The sequence below is a fragment of the Salmo salar genome, chromosome 06 (assembly GCF_965601325.2).
Source record: "Salmo salar chromosome 06, fSalSal1, whole genome shotgun sequence".
NCBI lineage: Eukaryota > Metazoa > Chordata > Actinopteri > Salmoniformes > Salmonidae > Salmo > Salmo salar.
In genome coordinates, this window is record NC_138296.1 from 81167332 (window position 1) to 81187040 (window position 19709).

Consider the following 19709-nt stretch of genomic DNA (forward strand, 5'->3'; position numbering starts at 1 on the left):
GGGTGGGTATGATTTGTGGAACACTTCAACAGGAATATGTTCCAAAAACTTGTAAATAACAAGGTTGCCAACAAACAATGCATACAAAGTTGTATAGCGGCAGAATAAGATACTGGGTAGGGAGTGGGCTGTTTAATGACTTTTTTCAATCACCAATGTCTGTCCTCACTCTGGTAGCCTATGGACAAACATTAAGAATAAGCTACGTGCTGAGTTGATGCCTGTTTGGCAGCTAGTTAGCTAGGTGAATTAATCATGCTACTTTGTATGCGTTTTTTGTTGGCAACCTTGTACTTTACGAAGTTTTTGGAACAGATTACTGTTGGAACTTCTGCAAATTATACCCACCCCTTCTGAATTCCATAATAATGTTACCATCGGTGGCCAATTTGAAAAATGGTTGCCACGCCCCCCTAGGGGCGGCTCCATATCTAAATATTTTCAGGGTACATCAATCTACCTCTGTGCCAGATTTTGTGCTTTTATCACAATATGCACGATAGTGCCTATTTCTTTCAGTTTCGCCACCTAGCTACAACGACCACAGTTTCCATTCACAATATTGTCCGCTATCCTTCCAGTATACCCTCGCGTCCCACAGGACAGCAGATGCTGTGACGGCAGTGTGTGACGGTCGCCATGATGAGCTGGGGTTTTGCCTGCAGCAAGCTGTAGTTCGAGAACCGCAAGCGACCGACGTGGGAAGCAAGGGGGAAGGCAGTGTACTGGATTGGTATGAGCAAGAATGCAGCTTTTTTCTTGACGGGAAAAAGCTCAACCCCTCAGAGAAACCGCATTTTCGACGGATACAGCAATGGACATATATTCGAACCATAGTTTTAAACTGTGAAGAGGGCCAGGCAGATGATTTTAAAATAATTGGATTTAAACGAAAAAACTAGCTAGTTAAGCCTTGCGCCCTTCCATTCTCAGACTCAACAGAGGAGGGGCATTGCATTCAGGCTTTGTAGCATTGCAGATCTAGTGTTGATGCATTTTTTGTCGCTGCAGTTTGGATAACCACATCTCAACAACTCATGGGATTGCTATAACTGCATTCTCACGGGTAATATTTTCATTGGGGGTATTTTTGCCAGGAGACGACTGGAAAAAATACGTAAGGAAATACTACAAGCGGCTTTCATTAGCCTACGTCAAAATCTGCTGGCCAGGGCAGGGTCTGCAATTGTGAGTTCTCCTTTGTGTTTTGGGGGAATAGGATAAATAAAATGAGGAAATATTACATGGCTCACTCACCTCCGAGATACTCTATATATACCTTTGTGAGAGGTGGATCATGATAGTTCTATTTTAGCTCGCTATTAGCTTGCTTGCCTCAAAGTTTTTATTCATTTTGCTACAAGGTGAGACAGAGACAAGCTAAGCGAACTTCTTCTGTTCGTCCCTGGTCAGCCTGCATATAAGGCTTAGCTAACTATTTAAGTGAGTTAATATAATTTCCTCTACTAGCATCACCTGACTACAGTTTGAATCATGTCGGGAGAGGTCCGTTTGAAGAAACTGGAAAAGCTGATCCTTGACGGCCCAGCTCAGTCAAATGACCAATGCCTTAGCGTGGAAACGCTATTGGATATCCTTATCTGCCTGTATGACGAGTGCAACAACTCACCCCTCAGAAGGGAGAAAAACATCTTGGAGTTTCTGGATTGGGGTAAGTTCCCCCCCCCCCCCTTTTTTTTTATGTAAAATGATAATGGTGGTGCAATGTGGCCCCCCTTTTACCACATACCTTTTTATAGTTGTAGAGACCTCAGCACAAGGCCTGGTCATGAAGGAGCTGCTGTCCTCTTAGCCTAGGCCACCTCCACACCTCCGTTTTTAACTTCAAGGCAATTGTGCTTTTTTAGTGTATGACTGCTTTTGGGGTACTTTATATCCAACTTGAGTCGTGTCCCATAACAAATTGACTTTACACACCAACAGCCAATGTTACCATTTGTTGTAGTGGCAGTAGCCAGGCAGTGGCCTAGCACGAGCCCCAAATGTCATGGAACGTTTGCAATTGTGTGTGTAACCTCTCCCCCACTCACGGTCATTGAAAAGCAAAGCACAGGACCACACACAACTTAATCATTTGTTGAAAAAGCGAACTGTGTGTGACGACATTGGTGGTTTAGTTCGAGCACTAATGGAATGCGAACGACCTTTTATCTGACTGGTCCGGTGGTAACTCTGTATGGGTATGCCTTACCGAGATGCCCAAGGGCCAAGTGGGATTTCATTTGGACATTTACCCCGTGTTAACACACAGACCCAGCCAGAGGCCAGGGGAAACACTGCAATATTTACTGCAATTAGGTGCTTTTATTCAGGACTCAGCCATTTCACTTACAGTAGCTGCAAACAATGGAAATCATTTCATCTTTACAAACACCATAGAAACACTATCAAAATAAGTGTATGCTTCATTTAGGCTAAGGTGTTGTAATGTATTGCGAGTACATGTAGCCTACTAAAATAAAGCATATTTCAACACCTTTGGTGGTGTCCTCCTTTTGACCTCTGAGCTTACCACAAGGTTTGATGACATGATTTAACAAATGCTTCATAACATAATTAATCGTGCTTATACCCAGGCCTGTCACATAAAACACCATTCCCCAAAGATGGATGAGACACTTAAATTCAAAATACACCTTTCACTTGGACTTTAATCTTCACAAAACATAATGCTCAAAACATTGCCATTATAAAACACCATCATGTTATAAAGTATTGGACTAGCTATGACTTATGTCATCCCTGATATCCCTTTCATGCTCAGCCCACAACAGTAGACAAACATTACTATAAGGTTTGCTTTTCGTCACTTAGTTTGGTGACCTCATTTTGGTTGATATGGCAACAGACCCTTGTATAACCTGCAGCCATCAGTGAATGGACCAGGCTTAGTTCACCATATCCTTCTGTTACGACCTTATAACACTAACTACCTAGTAGTAAGCAGAAGATTGGAAGAGGTGTTGACCTGAATTACACTATTTTTAAGGCTCAATTATGAAATATGTAACAATTGTTTTAGCTGCTTTGTTTATTTGCTATTAATGGAACATTATGTTCAGCACAATGCTACAGCACTAGCCTTTATTATACACTAATAACAATGTTATAGGCCTAAAACACTATACTGTACTTTATGATACTATACTATAGGCCTACTATCTATGTAGCCTGAGAAGTTGAAGTCCAGATATGAGGAGGATCAGAACAGAAGAAACAACTATCTGTTTTGAGAATGAACTTTTGGTGTGGTTCTGGTGTGGTTCTGGTGAGATGTGGATCTGGCAGGATGTGGTGTGATGTAGTGTGGTTCTGGTATGGTGTGATGATGGTGTGGTTCTGGTATGGTGTGGGTATGATGTGGTGTGATTAGAGCTCGACCGATTATGATTTTTCAACGGCGATACCGATTATGGAGGACCATAAAAAGCTGATACCGATTAATTGGCCGAATAATTTTTATTTTATTACATTTTTTTCCTTTTATTATTTTTTACAATTTCATTTTTTTATATAAAAAAAGTGAAATATATAATATATATATACTGCTCAAAAAAATAAAGGGAACACTAAAATAACACATCCTAGATCTATATGAATGAAATAATCTTATTAAATACTTTTTTCTTTACATAGTTGAATGTGCTGACAACAAAATCACACAAAAATAATCAATGGAAATCCAATTTATCAACCCATGGAGGTCTGGATTTGGAGTCACACTCAAAATTAAAGTGGAAAACCACACTACAGGCTGATCCAACTTTGATGTAATGTCCTTAAAACAAGTCAAAATGAGGCTCAGTAGTGTGTGTGGCCTCCACGTGCCTGTATGACCTCCCTACAACGCCTGGGCATGCTCCTGATGAGGTGGCGGATGGTCTCCTGAGCGATCTCCTCCCAGACATGGACTAAAGCATCTGCCAACTCCTGGACAGTCTGTGGTGCAACGTGGCGTTGGTGGATGGAGCGAGACATGATGTCCCAGATGTGCTCAATTGGATTCAGGTCTTTGGAACGGGCGGGCCAGTCCATAGCATCAATGCCTTCCTCTTGCAGGAACTGCTGACACACTCCAGCCATATGAGGTCTAGCACTGTCTTGCATTAGGAGGAACTCAGGGCCAACCGCACCAGCATATGGTCTCACAAGGGGTCTGAGGATCTCATCTCGGTACCTAATGGCAGTCAGGCTACCTCTGGCGAGCACATGGAGGGCTGTGCGGCCCCCCAAAGAAATGCAACCCCACACCATGACTGACCCACCGCCAAACCGGTCATGCTGGAGGATGTTGCAGGCAGCAGAACGTTCTCCACGGCGTCTCCAGACTCTGTCACGTCTGTCACATGTGCTCAGTGTGAACCTGCTTTCATCTGTGAAGGGCACAGGGCGCCAGTGGCGAATTTGCCAATCTTGGTGTTCTCTGGCAAATGCCAAACGTCCTGCACGGTGTTGGGCTGTAAGCACAACCACCACCTGTGGACGTCGGGCCCTCATACCACCCTCATGGAGTCTGTTTCTGACCGTTTGAGCAGACGCATGCACATTTGTGGCCTGCTGGAGGTCATTTTGCAGGGCTCTGGCAGTGCTCCTCCTGCTCCTCCTTGCACAAAGGTGGAGGTAGCGGTCCTCTTGCTGGGTTGTTGCCCTCCTACAGCCTCCTCCACGTCTCCTGATGTACTGGCCTGTCTCCTGGTAGCGCCTCCATGCTCTGGACACTACGCTGACAGACACAGCAAACCTTGCCACAGCTCGCATTGATGTGTCATCCTGGATGAGCTGCACTACCTGAGCCACTTGTGTGGGTTGTAGACTCCGTCTCATGCTACCACTAGAGTGAAAGCACCGCCAGCATTCAAAAGTGACCATAACATCAGCCAGGAAGCATAGGAACTGAGAAGTGGTCTGTGGTCACCACCTGCAGAACCACTCCTTTATTGGGGGTGTCTTGCTAATTGCCTATAATTTCCACCTGTTGTCCATTCCATTTGCACAACAGTATGTGACATTTATTGTCAATCAGTGTTGCTTCCTAAGTGGACAGTTTGATTTCACAGAAGTGTGATTGACTTGGAGTTGCATTGTGTTGTTTAAGTGTTCCCTTTATTTTTGAGCAGTGTGTATGTATATATGTGTGTGTATATATGTATGTATATGTGTTGTGTGTGTGTATATATATATATATATATATGTGTAATTTATTTGTAATCATGACAATTACAACAACACTGAATGAACACTTATATTTTAACTTAATGTAATACATCAATAAAATCAATTTAGTCTCAAATAAATAATGAAACATGTTCAATTCGGTTTAAATAATGCAAAAACAAAGTGTTGGAGAAGAAAGTAAAAGTGCAATATGTGCCATGTAATAAAGCTAACATTTAAGTTCCTTGCTCAGAACATGAGAACATATGAAAGCTGGTGGTTCCTTTTAACACGAGTCTTCAATATTCCCAGGTAAGAAGTTTTAGGTTGTAGGAATTATAGGACTATTTCTCTTTATACATTTGTATTTCATATACCTTTGACTATTGGATGTTCTTATAGGCACTATAGTATTGCCAGCCAAATCTCGGGAGTTGATAGGCTTGAAGTCATAAACAGCACAATGCTTGAAGCACAGCGAAAAGCTGCTGGCAAACGCAGGAAAGTGCTGTTTGAATGAATGCTTACGAGCCTGCTGCTGCCTACCACTGCTCAGTCAGACTGCTCTGTCAAATATCAAATCATAGACTTAATTATAATATAATAACACACAGAAATACGAGACGTAGTTTCCGGATTTTACCATATTAATGACCTATCATTTCGAAATCAAGACGTTTATTCTTTCAGTGAAATACGGAACCGTTCCGTATTTTATCTAACGGGTGGCATCCCTAAGTCTAAATATTGCTGTTACATTGTACAACCTTCAATGTTATGTCATAATTATGTACAATTCTGGCAAATTAATTACGGTCTTTGTTAGGAAGAAATGGTCTTCACACAGTTCGCAACGAGCCAGGCGGCCCAAACTGCTGCATATTTCCTGACTCTGCTTGCACAGAATGCAAGAGAAGTGACACAATTTCCCTAGTTAAAAGAAATTCATGTTAGCAGGCAATATTAACTAAATATGCAAATTTAAAAAATATATACTTGTGTATTGATTTTAAGGCATTGATGAATGGTTAGGTACACATTGGTGCAACGACAGTGCTTTTTTTCGCGAATGCGCTTGTTAAATCATCACCCGTTTGGCGAAGTAGGCTGTGATTTGATGATAAATTAACAGCCACCGCATTGATTATTTGCAACACAGGACAAGCTAGATAACTACACATGGTTGACGATATTACTAGTTTAACTACTGATTATGTTAAGATTGATTGATTGTTTTTTATAAGATAAGTTTAATGCTAGCTAGCAACTTACCTTGGCTCCTTGCTGCACTCACGTAACAGTTAGTCAGCCTGCCACGCAGTCTCCTCGTGGAGCGCAATGTAATCGTCGGCCATTCCGATTAATCGGTCGATCTCTAGGTGTGATGATGGTGTGGTTCTGGTATGGTATTTTTATTTTATTTCACCTTTATTTAACTTCTCTAGGGCCAGTGGGACGATTTCGTCCCACCTACGTAACAGCCAGTGGAATCCCATGGCGCATTATTCAAATACCTTAGAAATGCTATTACTTCAATTTCTCAAACGTATGACTATTTTACACCATTTTAAAGACAAGACTCTCGTTAATCTAACCACACTGTCCGATTTCAAAAAGGCTTTACAGCGAAAGCAAAACATTAGATTATGTCAGCAGAGTACCCAGCCAGAAATAATCAGACACCCATTTTTCAAGCTAGCATATAATGTCACATAAACCCAAACCACAGCAAAATGCAGCACTAACCTTTGATGGTCTTCATCAGATGACACACCTAGGACATTATGTTATACAATACATGCATGTTTTGTTCAATCAAGTTCATATTTATATCAAAAAACAGCTTTTTACATTAGCATGTGACGTTCAGAACTAGCATACCCCCCGCAAACTTACGGTGAATTTACTAAATTACTCACGATAAACGTTGACAAAAAACATAACAATTATTTTAAGAATTATAGATACAGAACTCCTCTATGCACTCGCTATGTCCGATTTTAAAATAGCTTTTCGGTGAAAGCACATTTTGCAATATTCTCAGTAGATAGCCCGGCATCACAGGGCTAGCTATTTAGACACCCAGCAAGTTTAGCACTCACCAAAGTCAGATTTACTATAAGAAAAATGTTATTACCTTTGCTGTTCTTAGTCAGAATGCACTCCCAGGACTTCTACTTCAATAACAAATGTTGGTTTGGTTCAAAATAAAAGCAGTGCGACAGAAACAACAACACAGAGTTACACATGGAATAAACAAGCGTACAGTCAATAACACAATAGAAAAAAAATAAAGTCTATATACACTGTGTGCAAATGGCATGAGGAGGTAAGGCAATAAATAGGCCATAGTAGCAAAGTAATTACAATTTAGCAGATTAACACTGGAGTGATAGATGAGCAGATGATGATGATGATGAGCAGATGATGGTGTGTAAGTAGTGATATTGGTGTGCAAAAGAGCAGCAAAGTAAATAAAAACAATATGGGGATGAGATAGGTAGATTAGGTGGGCTATTTACAGATGGACTATGTACAGCTGCAGCCATCGGTTAGCTGCTCAGATAGCTGATGTTTAAAGTTAGTAGGGGAAATATAAGTCTCCAGCTTCAGCCATTTTTGCAATTTGTTCCAGTCACTGACAGCAGAGAATTGGAAGGAAAGGCGGCCAAAGGAGATGTTGGCTTTGGGGATGACCAGTGAGATATACCTGCTGGAGTGCGTGCTACGGGTGGATGTTGTTATTGTGACCAGTGAACTGAGATAAGGCGGAGCTTTACCTAGCATAGACTTATAGATGACCTGGGGCCAGTGGGTCTGGCGATGAATATGTAGCGAGGGCCAGGTGTGGGTATGATGTGGTGTGGATATGATGTGGTGTGATGATGGTGTGGTTCTGGTATGGTGTGGATATGATGTGGTGTGATGATGGTGTGGTTCTGGTATGGTGTGGGTATGTGATGTTGTGGTGTGGTTCTGGTATGGTGTGGAGATGTGATGATGTGTGCGTATGATGTGGTGTGATGTTATGATGTGGTTATGATGTAGTGTGATGATGGTGTGGTTCTGGTATGGTGTGGGTGTTGTGTGATGATGTTGTGGTGTGGTTCTGGTGTGGATATGATGTGGTGTGATGTTGTGGTGTGGTTCTGGTATGATATGGTGTGGTGTGGGTATGATGTGGTGTGGTTCTGGTATGGTGTGGGTGTGATGGTGTGGTGGGGTTCTGGTATGATGGGGTTCTGGTATGGTGTGGTTCTGGTATGGTGTGGTTCTGGTATGGTTCTGGTATGGTGTGGTTCTGGTATGGTGTGGTTCTGGTATGGTTCTGGTATGGTTCTGGTATGATGTGGTTCTGGTATGGTGTGGTTCTGGTATGGTTCTGGTATGGTGTGGTTCTGGTATGGTGTGGTTCTGGTATGGTTCTGGTATGATGTGGTTCTGGTATGATGTGGCTAACTGTTGAACTCCAGTAGAAGACATCCACCCCACTGGGTCTCTGATTGGTTATATCGGCAGCCTGTCCTCTCATACCCCTGCTTCTTTTCATACATTGGTTGTGGTGGTGAGGATATCTTAAACACACCATACACCTCGCTTAGTTACTCAGAGTCCTACCCAGGCCAGGTGTTGATGGGCATGGTAGAAGCTAGGAGGGTCCGTGGGTGCTGATGATGGGGTTGATTGTGATGTGAAGGGTCAGGACATCCTTGTCACGATGCTGGATGTTCTACTTTTCCCTGTGATGATTCCAGAGGGGCAGCTAACAGGAAACACAGGAACTGGCTGCTTGGCTCTTTGGGCACATGATGTCATACCAGGAAGTGGCTCAGCTGTGTATTGTTGGTCACTGCTGTCCTGAAGCCTTTGACTATAAAGCTGGCAGTGGTCAGGTCACTCACTCACACTCTCATTTATTAATTAATACACACACACACACACACACACACACACACACACACACACACACACACACACACACACACACACACACACACACACACACACACACATTTAGTGGGTGAAAGGTTCCTTTTCCATTGCCCTGAGAGGGATCACCATCGTGAAGGGGTACTATGGAGTCAGAGGGTGGCCGTGTCATGTCACAGTGGATGTCTTCCCTGAACCCTCACTCCACATCAGACCATTGAAGTGGCCTAAACATAGCAGACCAACAGTCGGTTACATTTTCATGCCCTCCCCCAAATCCTTACATAGCACACATACCCATTTCTAACAGTTTCCCAGCTCAACCAAACAAACCACCTAACCAAAAGAGGGTGAAGCTGAGAATGAATCCTATTTTCTAGCTGCAGGAAGCTGAACCTCCTATATATGAATGACTGGCCCTGGTTTTCTCACCACTCTCTCCCAGAGAGTAGCCGACAACTCGGTTTATTAGCAGCCTCTGAGGACCAAGAGATTTGTAAATGTCCCTCATCTGTCGCTGGGATGACGCCTCTCTCCCGGCTGTGGATCCAGCAGGCCAGGCAGTACTTACAGAACATTTTGGGGTGAATATGAACACATTTGCAGGCACACAGGCTGAATAAGGACCATTACTCTACTCATAAATGACTTCTAAATTAGTCAAACCCAGAGGAACAATTAGCCGCTCTTCTCCCCCCATCCAAGTCTAGACCAATGACACAGTGTGACATTATTTCTCACTTGTGAAAGGATGAAATTAAAATCCCAAGTGGTAGTCTGTCTGAGCTAGATACTGGAACTGTTAAAAAAGGGCCATCTACTCAATGTGTCTGGAAAACACACTGTAAACAAAATATTTGTGTTATTATTTCAGTCCGGTATCATATTGGATTATTATTATTTGACCCTGCTGGTCATTTATGAACATTTTAACATCTTGGCCATGTTCTGTTATAGTCTCCACCCGGCATAGCCAGAAGAGGACTGGCCACCCCTCATAGCCTGGTTTCTTTCTAGGGAGTTTTCCCTAGCCACCGTGCTTCTACACCTGCATTGCTTGCTGTTTGGGGTTTTAGGCTGGGTTTCTGTACAGCACTTTGATATATCAGCTGATGTAAGAAGGGCTATATAAATACATTTGATTTGATCAGTGCCCAGATTTCTGGCTTCAACCGGGAAAACTATTAACAGGCCCAGCAGAACAGGCCCGGCGGAACAGGCCCGGCGGAACAGGCCCGGCGGAACAGGCCCAGCAGAACAGGCCCGTCAGAACAGGTCCAGCGGAACAGGTCCAGCAGAACAGGCCCGTCGGAACAGGCCCGTCGGAACAGGCCCAGCGGAACAGGCCCAGCAGAACAGGTCCAGCATCTTAGTGGTGCTGACCTAGTATCAGTATAGCCTTTTAGATTATAATGAATATAATTCAAATCAAATTTGATTTGTCACATGCGGCGAATACAACAGGTGTAGACCTTACAGTGAAATGCTTACTTACAAGACCTTAACTTACAATGCAGTTTTAAAATAGTAACTAAATAAACTAAAGTACCATAAAAAAAAAAGGAACACAATAAAATAACAAGAGGCTATATACAGGAGGTACCGGTACCGAGTCAATGTGTGAGGGTACAGGTTAGTAATGAGGCTATATACAGGGGGTACCGGTACCGAGTCAATGAGTGAGGGTACAGGTTAGTAATGAGGCTATATACAGGGGGTACCGGTACCGAGTCAATGTGTGAGGGTACAGGTTAGTAATGAGGCTATATACAGGGGGTACCGGTACCGAGTCAATGAGTGAGGGTACAGGTTAGTAATGAGGCTATATACAGGGGGTACCGGTACCGAGTCAATGAGTGAGGGTACAGGTTAGTAATGAGGCTATATACAGGGGGTACCGGTACCGAGTCAATGAGTGAGGGTACAGGTTAGTAATGAGGCTATATACAGGGGGTACCGGTACCGAGTCAATGAGTGAGGGTACAGGTTAGTAATGAGGCTATATACAGGGGGTACCGGTACCGAGTCAATGAGTGAGGGTACAGGTTAGTAATGAGGCTATATACAGGGGGTACCGGTACCGAGTCAATGAGTGAGGGTACAGGTTAGTAATGAGGCTATATACAGGGGGTACCGGTACCGAGTCAATGAGTGAGGGTACAGGTTAGTAATGAGGCTATATACAGGGGGTACCGGTACCGAGTCAATGAGTGAGGGTACAGGTTAGTAATGAGGCTATATACAGGGGGTACCGGTACCGAGTCAATGAGTGAGGGTACAGGTTAGTAATGAGGCTATATACAGGGGGTACCGGTACCGAGTCAATGAGTGAGGGTACAGGTTAGTAATGAGGCTATATACAGGGGGTACCGGTACCGAGTCAATGAGTGAGGGTACAGGTTAGTAATGAGGCTATATACAGGGGGTACCGGTACCGAGTCAATGAGTGAGGGTACAGGTTAGTAATGAGGCTATATACAGGGGGTACCGGTACCGAGTCAATGAGTGAGGGTACAGGTTAGTAATGAGGCTATATACAGGGGGTACCGGTACCGAGTCAATGTGTGAGGGTACAGGTTAGTAATGAGGCTATATACAGGAGGTACCGGTACCGAGTCAATGAGTGAGGGTACAGGTTAGTAATGAGGCTATATACAGGAGGTACCGGTACCGAGTCAATGAGTGAGGGTACAGGTTAGTAATGAGGCTATATACAGGAGGTACCGGTACCGAGTCAATGAGTGAGGGTACAGGTTAGTAATGAGGCTATATACAGGGGGTACCGGTACCGAGTCAATGTGTGAGGGTACAGGTTAGTAATGAGGCTATATACAGGAGGTACCGGTACCGAGTCAATGAGTGAGGGTACAGGTTAGTAATGAGGCTATATACAGGAGGTACCGGTACCGAGTCAATGAGTGAGGGTACAGGTTAGTAATGAGGCTATATACAGGGGGTACCGGTACCGAGTCAATGAGTGAGGGTACAGGTTAGTAATGAGGCTATATACAGGGGGTACCGGTACCGAGTCAATGAGTGAGGGTACAGGTTAGTAATGAGGCTATATTCCAATGGTACCGGTACCCATTCAATGTGTGAGGGTACAGGTTAGTAATGAGGCTATATACAGGAGGTACCGGTACCGAGTCAATGAGTGAGGGTACAGGTTAGTAATGAGGCTATATACAGGGGGTACCGGTACCGAGTCAATGAGTGAGGGTACAGGTTAGTAATGAGGCTATATACAGGAGGTACCGGTACCGAGTCAATGAGTGAGGGTACAGGTTAGTAATGAGGCTATATACAGGGGGTACCGGTACCGAGTCAATGAGTGAGGGTACAGGTTAGTAATGAGGCTATATACAGGGGGTACCGGTACCGAGTCAATGAGTGAGGGTACAGGTTAGTAATGAGGCTATATACAAGGAGGTACCGGTACCGAGTCAATGTGTGAGGGTACAGGTTAGTAATGAGGCTATATACAGGAGGTACCGGTACCGAGTCAATGAGTGAGGGTACAGGTTAGTAATGAGGCTATATACAGGAGGTACCGGTACCGAGTCAATGAGTGAGGGTACAGGTTAGTAATGAGGCTATATACAGGGGGTACCGGTACCGAGTCAATGAGTGAGGGTACAGGTTAGTAATGAGGCTATATACAGGGGGTACCGGTACCGAGTCAATGAGTGAGGGTACAGGTTAGTAATGAGGCTATATTCCAATGGTACCGGTTACCCATTCAATGTGTGAGGGTACAGGTTAGTAATGAGGCTATATACAGGAGGTACCGGTACCGAGTCAATGAGTGAGGGTACAGGTTAGTAATGAGGCTATATACAGGAGGTACCGGTACCGAGTCAATGAGTGAGGGTACAGGTTAGTAATGAGGCTATATACAGGAGGTACCGGTACCGAGTCAATGAGTGAGGGTACAGGTTAGTAATGAGGCTATATACAGGAGGTACCGGTACCGAGTCAATGAGTGAGGGTACAGGTTAGTAATGAGGCTATATACAGGAGGTACCGGTACCGAGTCAATGAGTGAGGGTACAGGTTAGTAATGAGGCTATATACAGGAGGTACCGGTACCGAGTCAATGAGTGAGGGTACAGGTTAGTAATGAGGCTATATACAGGAGGTACCGGTACCGAGTCAATGAGTGAGGGTACAGGTTAGTAATGAGGCTATATACAGGAGGTACCGGTACCGAGTCAATGAGTGAGGGTACAGGTTAGTAATGAGGCTATATACAGGAGGTACCGGTACCGAGTCAATGAGTGAGGGTACAGGTTAGTAATGAGGCTATATACAGGAGGTACCGGTACCGAGTCAATGAGTGAGGGTACAGGTTAGTAATGAGGCTATATACAGGAGGTACCGGTACCGAGTCAATGAGTGAGGGTACAGGTTAGTAATGAGGCTATATACAGGGGGTACCGGTACCGAGTCAATGAGTGAGGGTACAGGTTAGTAATGAGGCTATATACAGGAGGTACCGGTACCGAGTCAATGAGTGAGGGTACAGGTTAGTAATGAGGCTATATACAGGAGGTACCGGTACCGAGTCAATGTGTGAGGGTACAGGTTAGTCAAGGTAATTTGTAGGCAGGGGTAAAGTGACTGTGCATAGATGATTAACAGTGAGTAGCAGCAGTGTAGAAACAAAGGAGGGGGAGGGTGGAGGGGTCAATGTAAATAGTCCGCGTGGCCATTTGATTAATTGTTCAGCAAGCTATTAAGGAGCCTTTTGGACCTAGACTTGGCACTCTTGTACTGCTTGCCGTGCGGTAGCAGAGAGAACAGTCTATGACTTGGGTGACAGGGGTCTTTGACACTTTTCTGGGCCTTCCCTGACCAGTAGGGGACCTGATCCCAGATCAGCACTCCTTCATGGCTAAGAAGCTGGGTCAGAGTTAATAAATAACATGCAGAAACACCAGGATATCTCTGCCTTTAATTTGTTCCCCCTCTCTACCACAGGATGTTGCTTCCACACAGAGGGCTTGGCATGGAACAGCTGTAATAGTAGTAGTATGCCAAATCATTTACCTCTGCCTGCTCCCAGGCCAGGTTTTCTCTCTCTCCTTCTCCCTCACTCGCTTGTGCCCTCTGTATGCATGTGTGCCTTACTGGGTGTGGCTGGGAAGTAGCCCCACAGACAGACATATACACACACACACACACACACACACACACACACACACACACACACACACACACACACACACACACGAATATAGGAAGCATACAGACGGTGCATTGCAATCATTCTTTCAACACAACAGGACCAAGAAAAGAAACATTGCCACATACTAAGTCCCCCAAATTATGCTATTAGATAGCAATAAACAATGTATTTTGTGGTGAGATGTTGAGCGTCAAATGTCTTGTGATGATGGGTTAATTATGTGGCCGGGTGCAGGCAGGCCAGTGAAAGCCTGTGGTAGCTAGATAGTGAAGGAGAAGGGAGTGAGTGCTTTGTGACCCTGTGTGTGTTCCGTAGCCAGAGCATCCCTGTATTTTGTGGAGGCTCAGCTGTGTGTAAAAACGCTGACTAAGCCAGGCCCCAGCCCTTCACAGCTCAGCTGTGGAATTTGGAGTGGAGGCGCAAATTTAGGAATACAAAACCTGTTTAGGGGATAGGTTTTTGTCCATAATTTTTTGTTGTTGTAAATTAGCAGACGCTCTTATCCAGAGTGACTTAGTGCATTCATCTTAAGATGGCTAGGGAAGACAACCATATCAGTCTGTTGTTTTTGTTGATGGGGGTGAATAGCCTACTCTTTGAAGAGGTAGTGTTTTAGACCCTCTCTCATCTCTCTCTGCGCCATGCTTTCTGTCATTCTTTTTCTCTCCATTGCAATCTCTTTCCACATCCATCTTCCATATCATCTTTCTCTTTCTCTATCCATCTCTTTCTCTTCCATATCATCTTTCTCTATCCATCTCTTTCTCTTCCATATCATCTTTCTCTTTCCACATCCATCTCTTTCTCTTCCATATCATCTTTCTCTTTCCATCTCTTTCTCTTCCATATCATCTTTCTCTTTCCATCTCTTTCTCTTCCATATCATCTTTCTCTTTCCATCTCTTTCTCTTCCATATCATCTTTCTCTTTCCACATCCATCTCTTTCTCTTCCATATCATCTTTCTCTTCCATATCATCTTTCTCTTTCCATCTCTTTCTCTTCCATATCATCTTTCTCTTCCCTCCATCTCTTTCTCTTCCATATCATCTTTCTCTTTCCACATCCATCTCTTTCTCTTCCATATCATCTTTCTCTTTCCATCTCTTTCTCTTCCATATCATCTTTCTCTTTCCACATCCATCTCTTTCTCTTCCATATCTTTCTCTATCCATCTCTTTCTCTTCCATATCATCTTTCTCTTTCTCTTCCATATCATCTTTCTCTTTCCATCTCTTTCTCTTCCATATCATCTTTCTCTTTCCATCTCTTTCTCTTCCATATCATCTTTCTCTTTCCATCTCTTTCTCTTCCATATCATCTTTCTCTTTCCACATCCATCTCTTTCTCTTCCATATCATCTTTCTCTTTCTCTTCCATATCATCTTTCTCTTTCTCTTCCATATCATCTTTCTCTTTCTCTTCCATATCATCTTTCTCTTTCTCTTCCATATCATCTTTCTCTTTCCATCTCTTTCTCTTCCATATCATCTTTCTCTTTCCATCTCTTTCTCTTCCATATCATCTTTCTCTTTCCATCTCTTTCTCTTCCATATCATCTTTCTCTTTCCATCTCTTTCTCTTCCATATCATCTTTCTCTTTCCATCTCTTTCTCTTCCATATCATCTTTCTCTTTCCATCTCTTTCTCTTCCATATCATCTTTCTCTTTCCATCTCTTTCTCTTCCATATCATCTTTCTCTTTCCATCTCTTTCTCTTCCATATCATCTTTCTCTTTCCATCTCTTTCTCTTCCATATCATCTTTCTCTATCCATCTCTTTCTCTTCCATATCATCTTTCTCTATCCATCTCTTTCTCTTCCATATCATCTTTCTCTTTCCATCTCTTTCTCTTCCATATCATCTTTCTCTTTCCATCTCTTTCTCTTCCATATCATCTTTCTCTATCCATCTCTTTCTCTTCCATATCATCTTTCTCTTTCCATCTCTTTCTTGCACCCTCCCTCTCCCGTGACTCGATCTCTGTTCCAGTCTTGCCCCTCCCCTTTTCTCTCCATCCATAACTCCATCCATCCCCCCTTTTCCTCCTCTCTACTCCTCCATCCCCCACCCCCTTTTCCTCCTCTCTTAGGCCCTGTGTTCTGGTATGGTGACCAGTCAGTGTGTTTTGGTATGGCGACCAGTCAGTGTGTTTTGGTATGGCGACCAGTCAGTGTGTTCTGGTATGGCGACCAGTCAGTGTGTTTTGGTATGGCGACCAGTCAGTGTGTTTTGGTATGGCGACCAGTCAGTGTGTTTTGGTATGGCGACCAGTCAGTGTGTTTTGGTATGGCGACCAGTCAGTGGGTTTTGGTATGGCGACCAGTCAGTGGGTTTTGGTATGGCGACCAGTCAGTGGGTTTTGGTATGGCGACCAGTCAGTGGGTTTTGGTATGGCGACCAGTCAGTGGGTTTTGGTATGGCGACCAGTCAGTGGGTTTTGGTATGGCGACCAGTCAGTGGGTTTTGGTAAGGCGACCAGTCAGTAGAGAAACGCTAGGCGACCAGTCAGTGGGTTTTGGTATGGCGACCAGTCAGTGGGTTTTGGTAAGGCGACCAGTCAGTAGAGAAACGCTAGGCGACCAGTCAGTGGGTTTTGGTATGGCGACCAGTCAGTGTGTTTTGGTATGGCGACCAGTCAGTGTGTTTTGGTATGGCGACCAGTCAGTGGGTTTTGGTATGGTGACCAGTCAGTGGGTTTTGGTATGGCGACCAGTCAGTGGGTTTTGGTATGGCGACCAGTCAGTAGAGAAACGCTAGGCGACCAGTCAGTGTGTTTTGGTATGGCGACCAGTCAGTGTGTTTTGGTATATTGCTTTGAGTTTGGAATGTCCGTGGTTCTTCTCCTGATTCTATATTACCACCTAGCGGTTCTCTAGTCGAGGGTAGAGTAACCTTGGCTTTTGGTGTGTTATGATTTTGAGGATGACCTTCTCTATTTTCAGGTCTACACTGGGCAGTGTGCAGCAGTGGATGTTAAGGCCTTTTTACTGGTACTTTAGAATGACTAATAATCAACAGGCTGGACTACCTCTATATGTAAAGCAGTGAATGCCTATCTGAGGCCTCATATGATGAAATGGATCTGGTGGTGACTAACCTCCCTCAATGTTGTCGTCAACTAGATTTCACTCATAAAATGAGGCTTCTCTCCTTAGCAGACTAATCAGATCTGTTTGTCTGTGCCTTTTCTACACGCAGTCACACTGTATGAGGTCATGTGGTGTAGTGAAGGTTTTTGGGGGTTCCTCTTTTTCGTGTGTGTGTGTGTGTGTGTGTGCGCGTGTGTGTGTGCGCGTGTGTGTGTGCGCGTGCGGATCCTGTTGTTATGGTGGAGTGTTCTCTGACCTCTTCCTCCTTGCCGAGTCACAGGAAGCTGTAGCTAGATGAGCAGTCCAGTGACGCTGCCTTCCCTTGCATGCCACCACATCATCGGGAAATCCTGTGGTCGCTCTGATTGTCATCTCAATTGTCTGTGGGAAGGGACATCTCTGCTGCTGCCCCTATATATAGACCAGTACTTCATCCCTGCTTTCCCCCTAGTGGAAGAGCTGAGAGTGCTGCAGGGACAGGACCATGTCTCTTAGGCTGTCTGTGGATTGGTCAGGTTCTGTCTGTGGATTGGTCAGGTTCTGTCTGTGGATCGGTCAGGTTCTGTCTGTGGATTGGTCAGGTTCTGTCTGTGGATCGGTCAGGTTCTGTCTGTGGATTGGTCAGGTTCTGTCTGTGGATTGGTCAGGTTCTGTCAGGGTGGGAGATTTATTTGACATGAACGTGCCTCTTAGGTCTTAGGGCTGTCTGTGGCTCCGTCAGGTTCTGTCCCTGGTTCTCTGTGGATCTGTCAGGGTGAATGGAAGGGCCTCAGGACTGTGTGCCCGACAGCTCTGCTCATCTGCTACTTTGTTGTGTGTTTTCCTCTTTATCCTCAGAAGACTTGCTGGATGACCTGCTTTAAAGAGACACTTCCTGATTTGGCCTCGTTTTTCATCAACGTTCATTTAGACATGCTAGCGGCTATGACTGAAGGCAAACAAATGTTTCCACTGCTCCGCTGTCCTACAGCACAATATTCTATAACTGGATAGTTTTGTCTCGTCTTTCTGGGAGACAGATCCCAGAAGTAATATCCATACAGGTCTAGGTTACATGTGGGCATATCACAAACATCTCCCAGCTTCACTGTAGATACATCAGCAGAGAATCTATGGATGTGTTCGTATTACAAAGACAAAACATTTTCTGCTGTAAATATCATATTGATGTGCTTTTAAAGACCGTATGCCTACACTTTAACTAACACATCTCAATCAGTTGTGTGTAGAGAACAACTTCAGCTGTCTAACCAGAACTAGAATGACATTCTATTTGTCTATTTGCCCAAATCTAAGGATTTGGGTGTTTAATACACTGACATGCACAGCTCTCTATCTTTCTCTGAAATTCTGCCTTCAAATTTGAATTATCACATGCTTTGTAAACAACAGGTGTAGACTTACTCACAGGCCCTTCCCTACAATGTAGAATACAGTCAAATTATAACAATAGAAAAAAAGAAAATAGTAACACAAGGAATAAATACACAATGAGCAATGATAGCTTGGCTATATTTCATATTATTTAACCTTTTATTTAACTAGGCAAGTTATAAGTTTACTGAGTTGATGTGCAGGGGTACGAAGAAATTGAGGTAGATATGTACATATAGGTAGTGGTAAAGTGACTAGGCAACAGGATAGATAATAGACGGTAGCAGCAGTGTATATGATGAGTGTGGAAGTGTGTGTGTGACGATGGTGTGTGTGTGTTGGAGTGTAAGTATGTGTGTGTCAGTGTGTGTGTGTGTGTGTGTGTGTGTGTGTGTGTGTGTGTGTGTGTGTGTGTGTGTGTGTGTGTGTGTGTGTGTGTGTGTGTGTGTGTGTGTGTGTGTGTGTGTGTGTGTGTGTGTAGAGTCCAGTGTGTGTGTGTGTGTAGAGTCCTGTGTGTGTGTGTGTAGAGTCCAGTGTGTGTGTGTGTAGAGTCCAGTGTGTTGGAGTGTCAGTGTGTGTGGGTAGAGTCCAGTGTGTGTGTGGGTAGAGTCCAGTGTGTGTGTGTCAGTATGTGTGGGTAGAGTCCAGTGTGTGTGTGTGTGTGTGGTGTGTGTGTCAGTATGTGTGGGTAGAGTCCAGTGTGTTGGAGTGTCAGTATGTGTGGGTAGAGTCCAGTGTGTGTTGGAGTGTCGGTGTGTCAGTATGTGTGGGTAGAGTCCAGTGTGTGTTGGAGTGTCGGTGTGTCAGTATGTGTGGGTAGAGTCCAGTGTGTGTGTGGGTAGAGTCCAGGGTGTGTGTGTGTGTGTGTGTGTGTGTGTGTGTCAGTATGTGTGGGTAGAGTCCAGTGTGTGTGTGTGTGTGTGTGTCAGTATGTGTGGGTAGAGTCCAGT

At 44.2% G+C, this 19709-nt stretch overlaps 1 protein-coding gene across 9 annotated transcripts in view; it reads left to right on the top strand.

Moving 5' to 3' along the window:
* The first annotated feature begins 440 nt into the window (after positions 1 to 440).
* The window catches only part of LOC106608118 (serine/threonine-protein kinase MRCK alpha), a 117574-nt gene continuing 98305 nt past the window's right edge, over positions 441 to 19709 (top strand). For 4 of the 9 annotated variants that reach the window (XM_014205845.3, XM_045721030.2, XM_045721031.2 and 1 more), the window contains exon 1: positions 441 to 1672. In XM_014205845.3, coding sequence (XP_014061320.2) covers positions 1495 to 1672 — 178 coding nt within the window. In that variant the 5' untranslated portion in view covers positions 441 to 1494. The remainder of the gene's footprint in view (positions 1673 to 19709) is intronic. The other 5 variants (XM_045721034.2, XM_014205848.3, XM_045721032.2 and 2 more) reach the window with 2 other exon arrangements.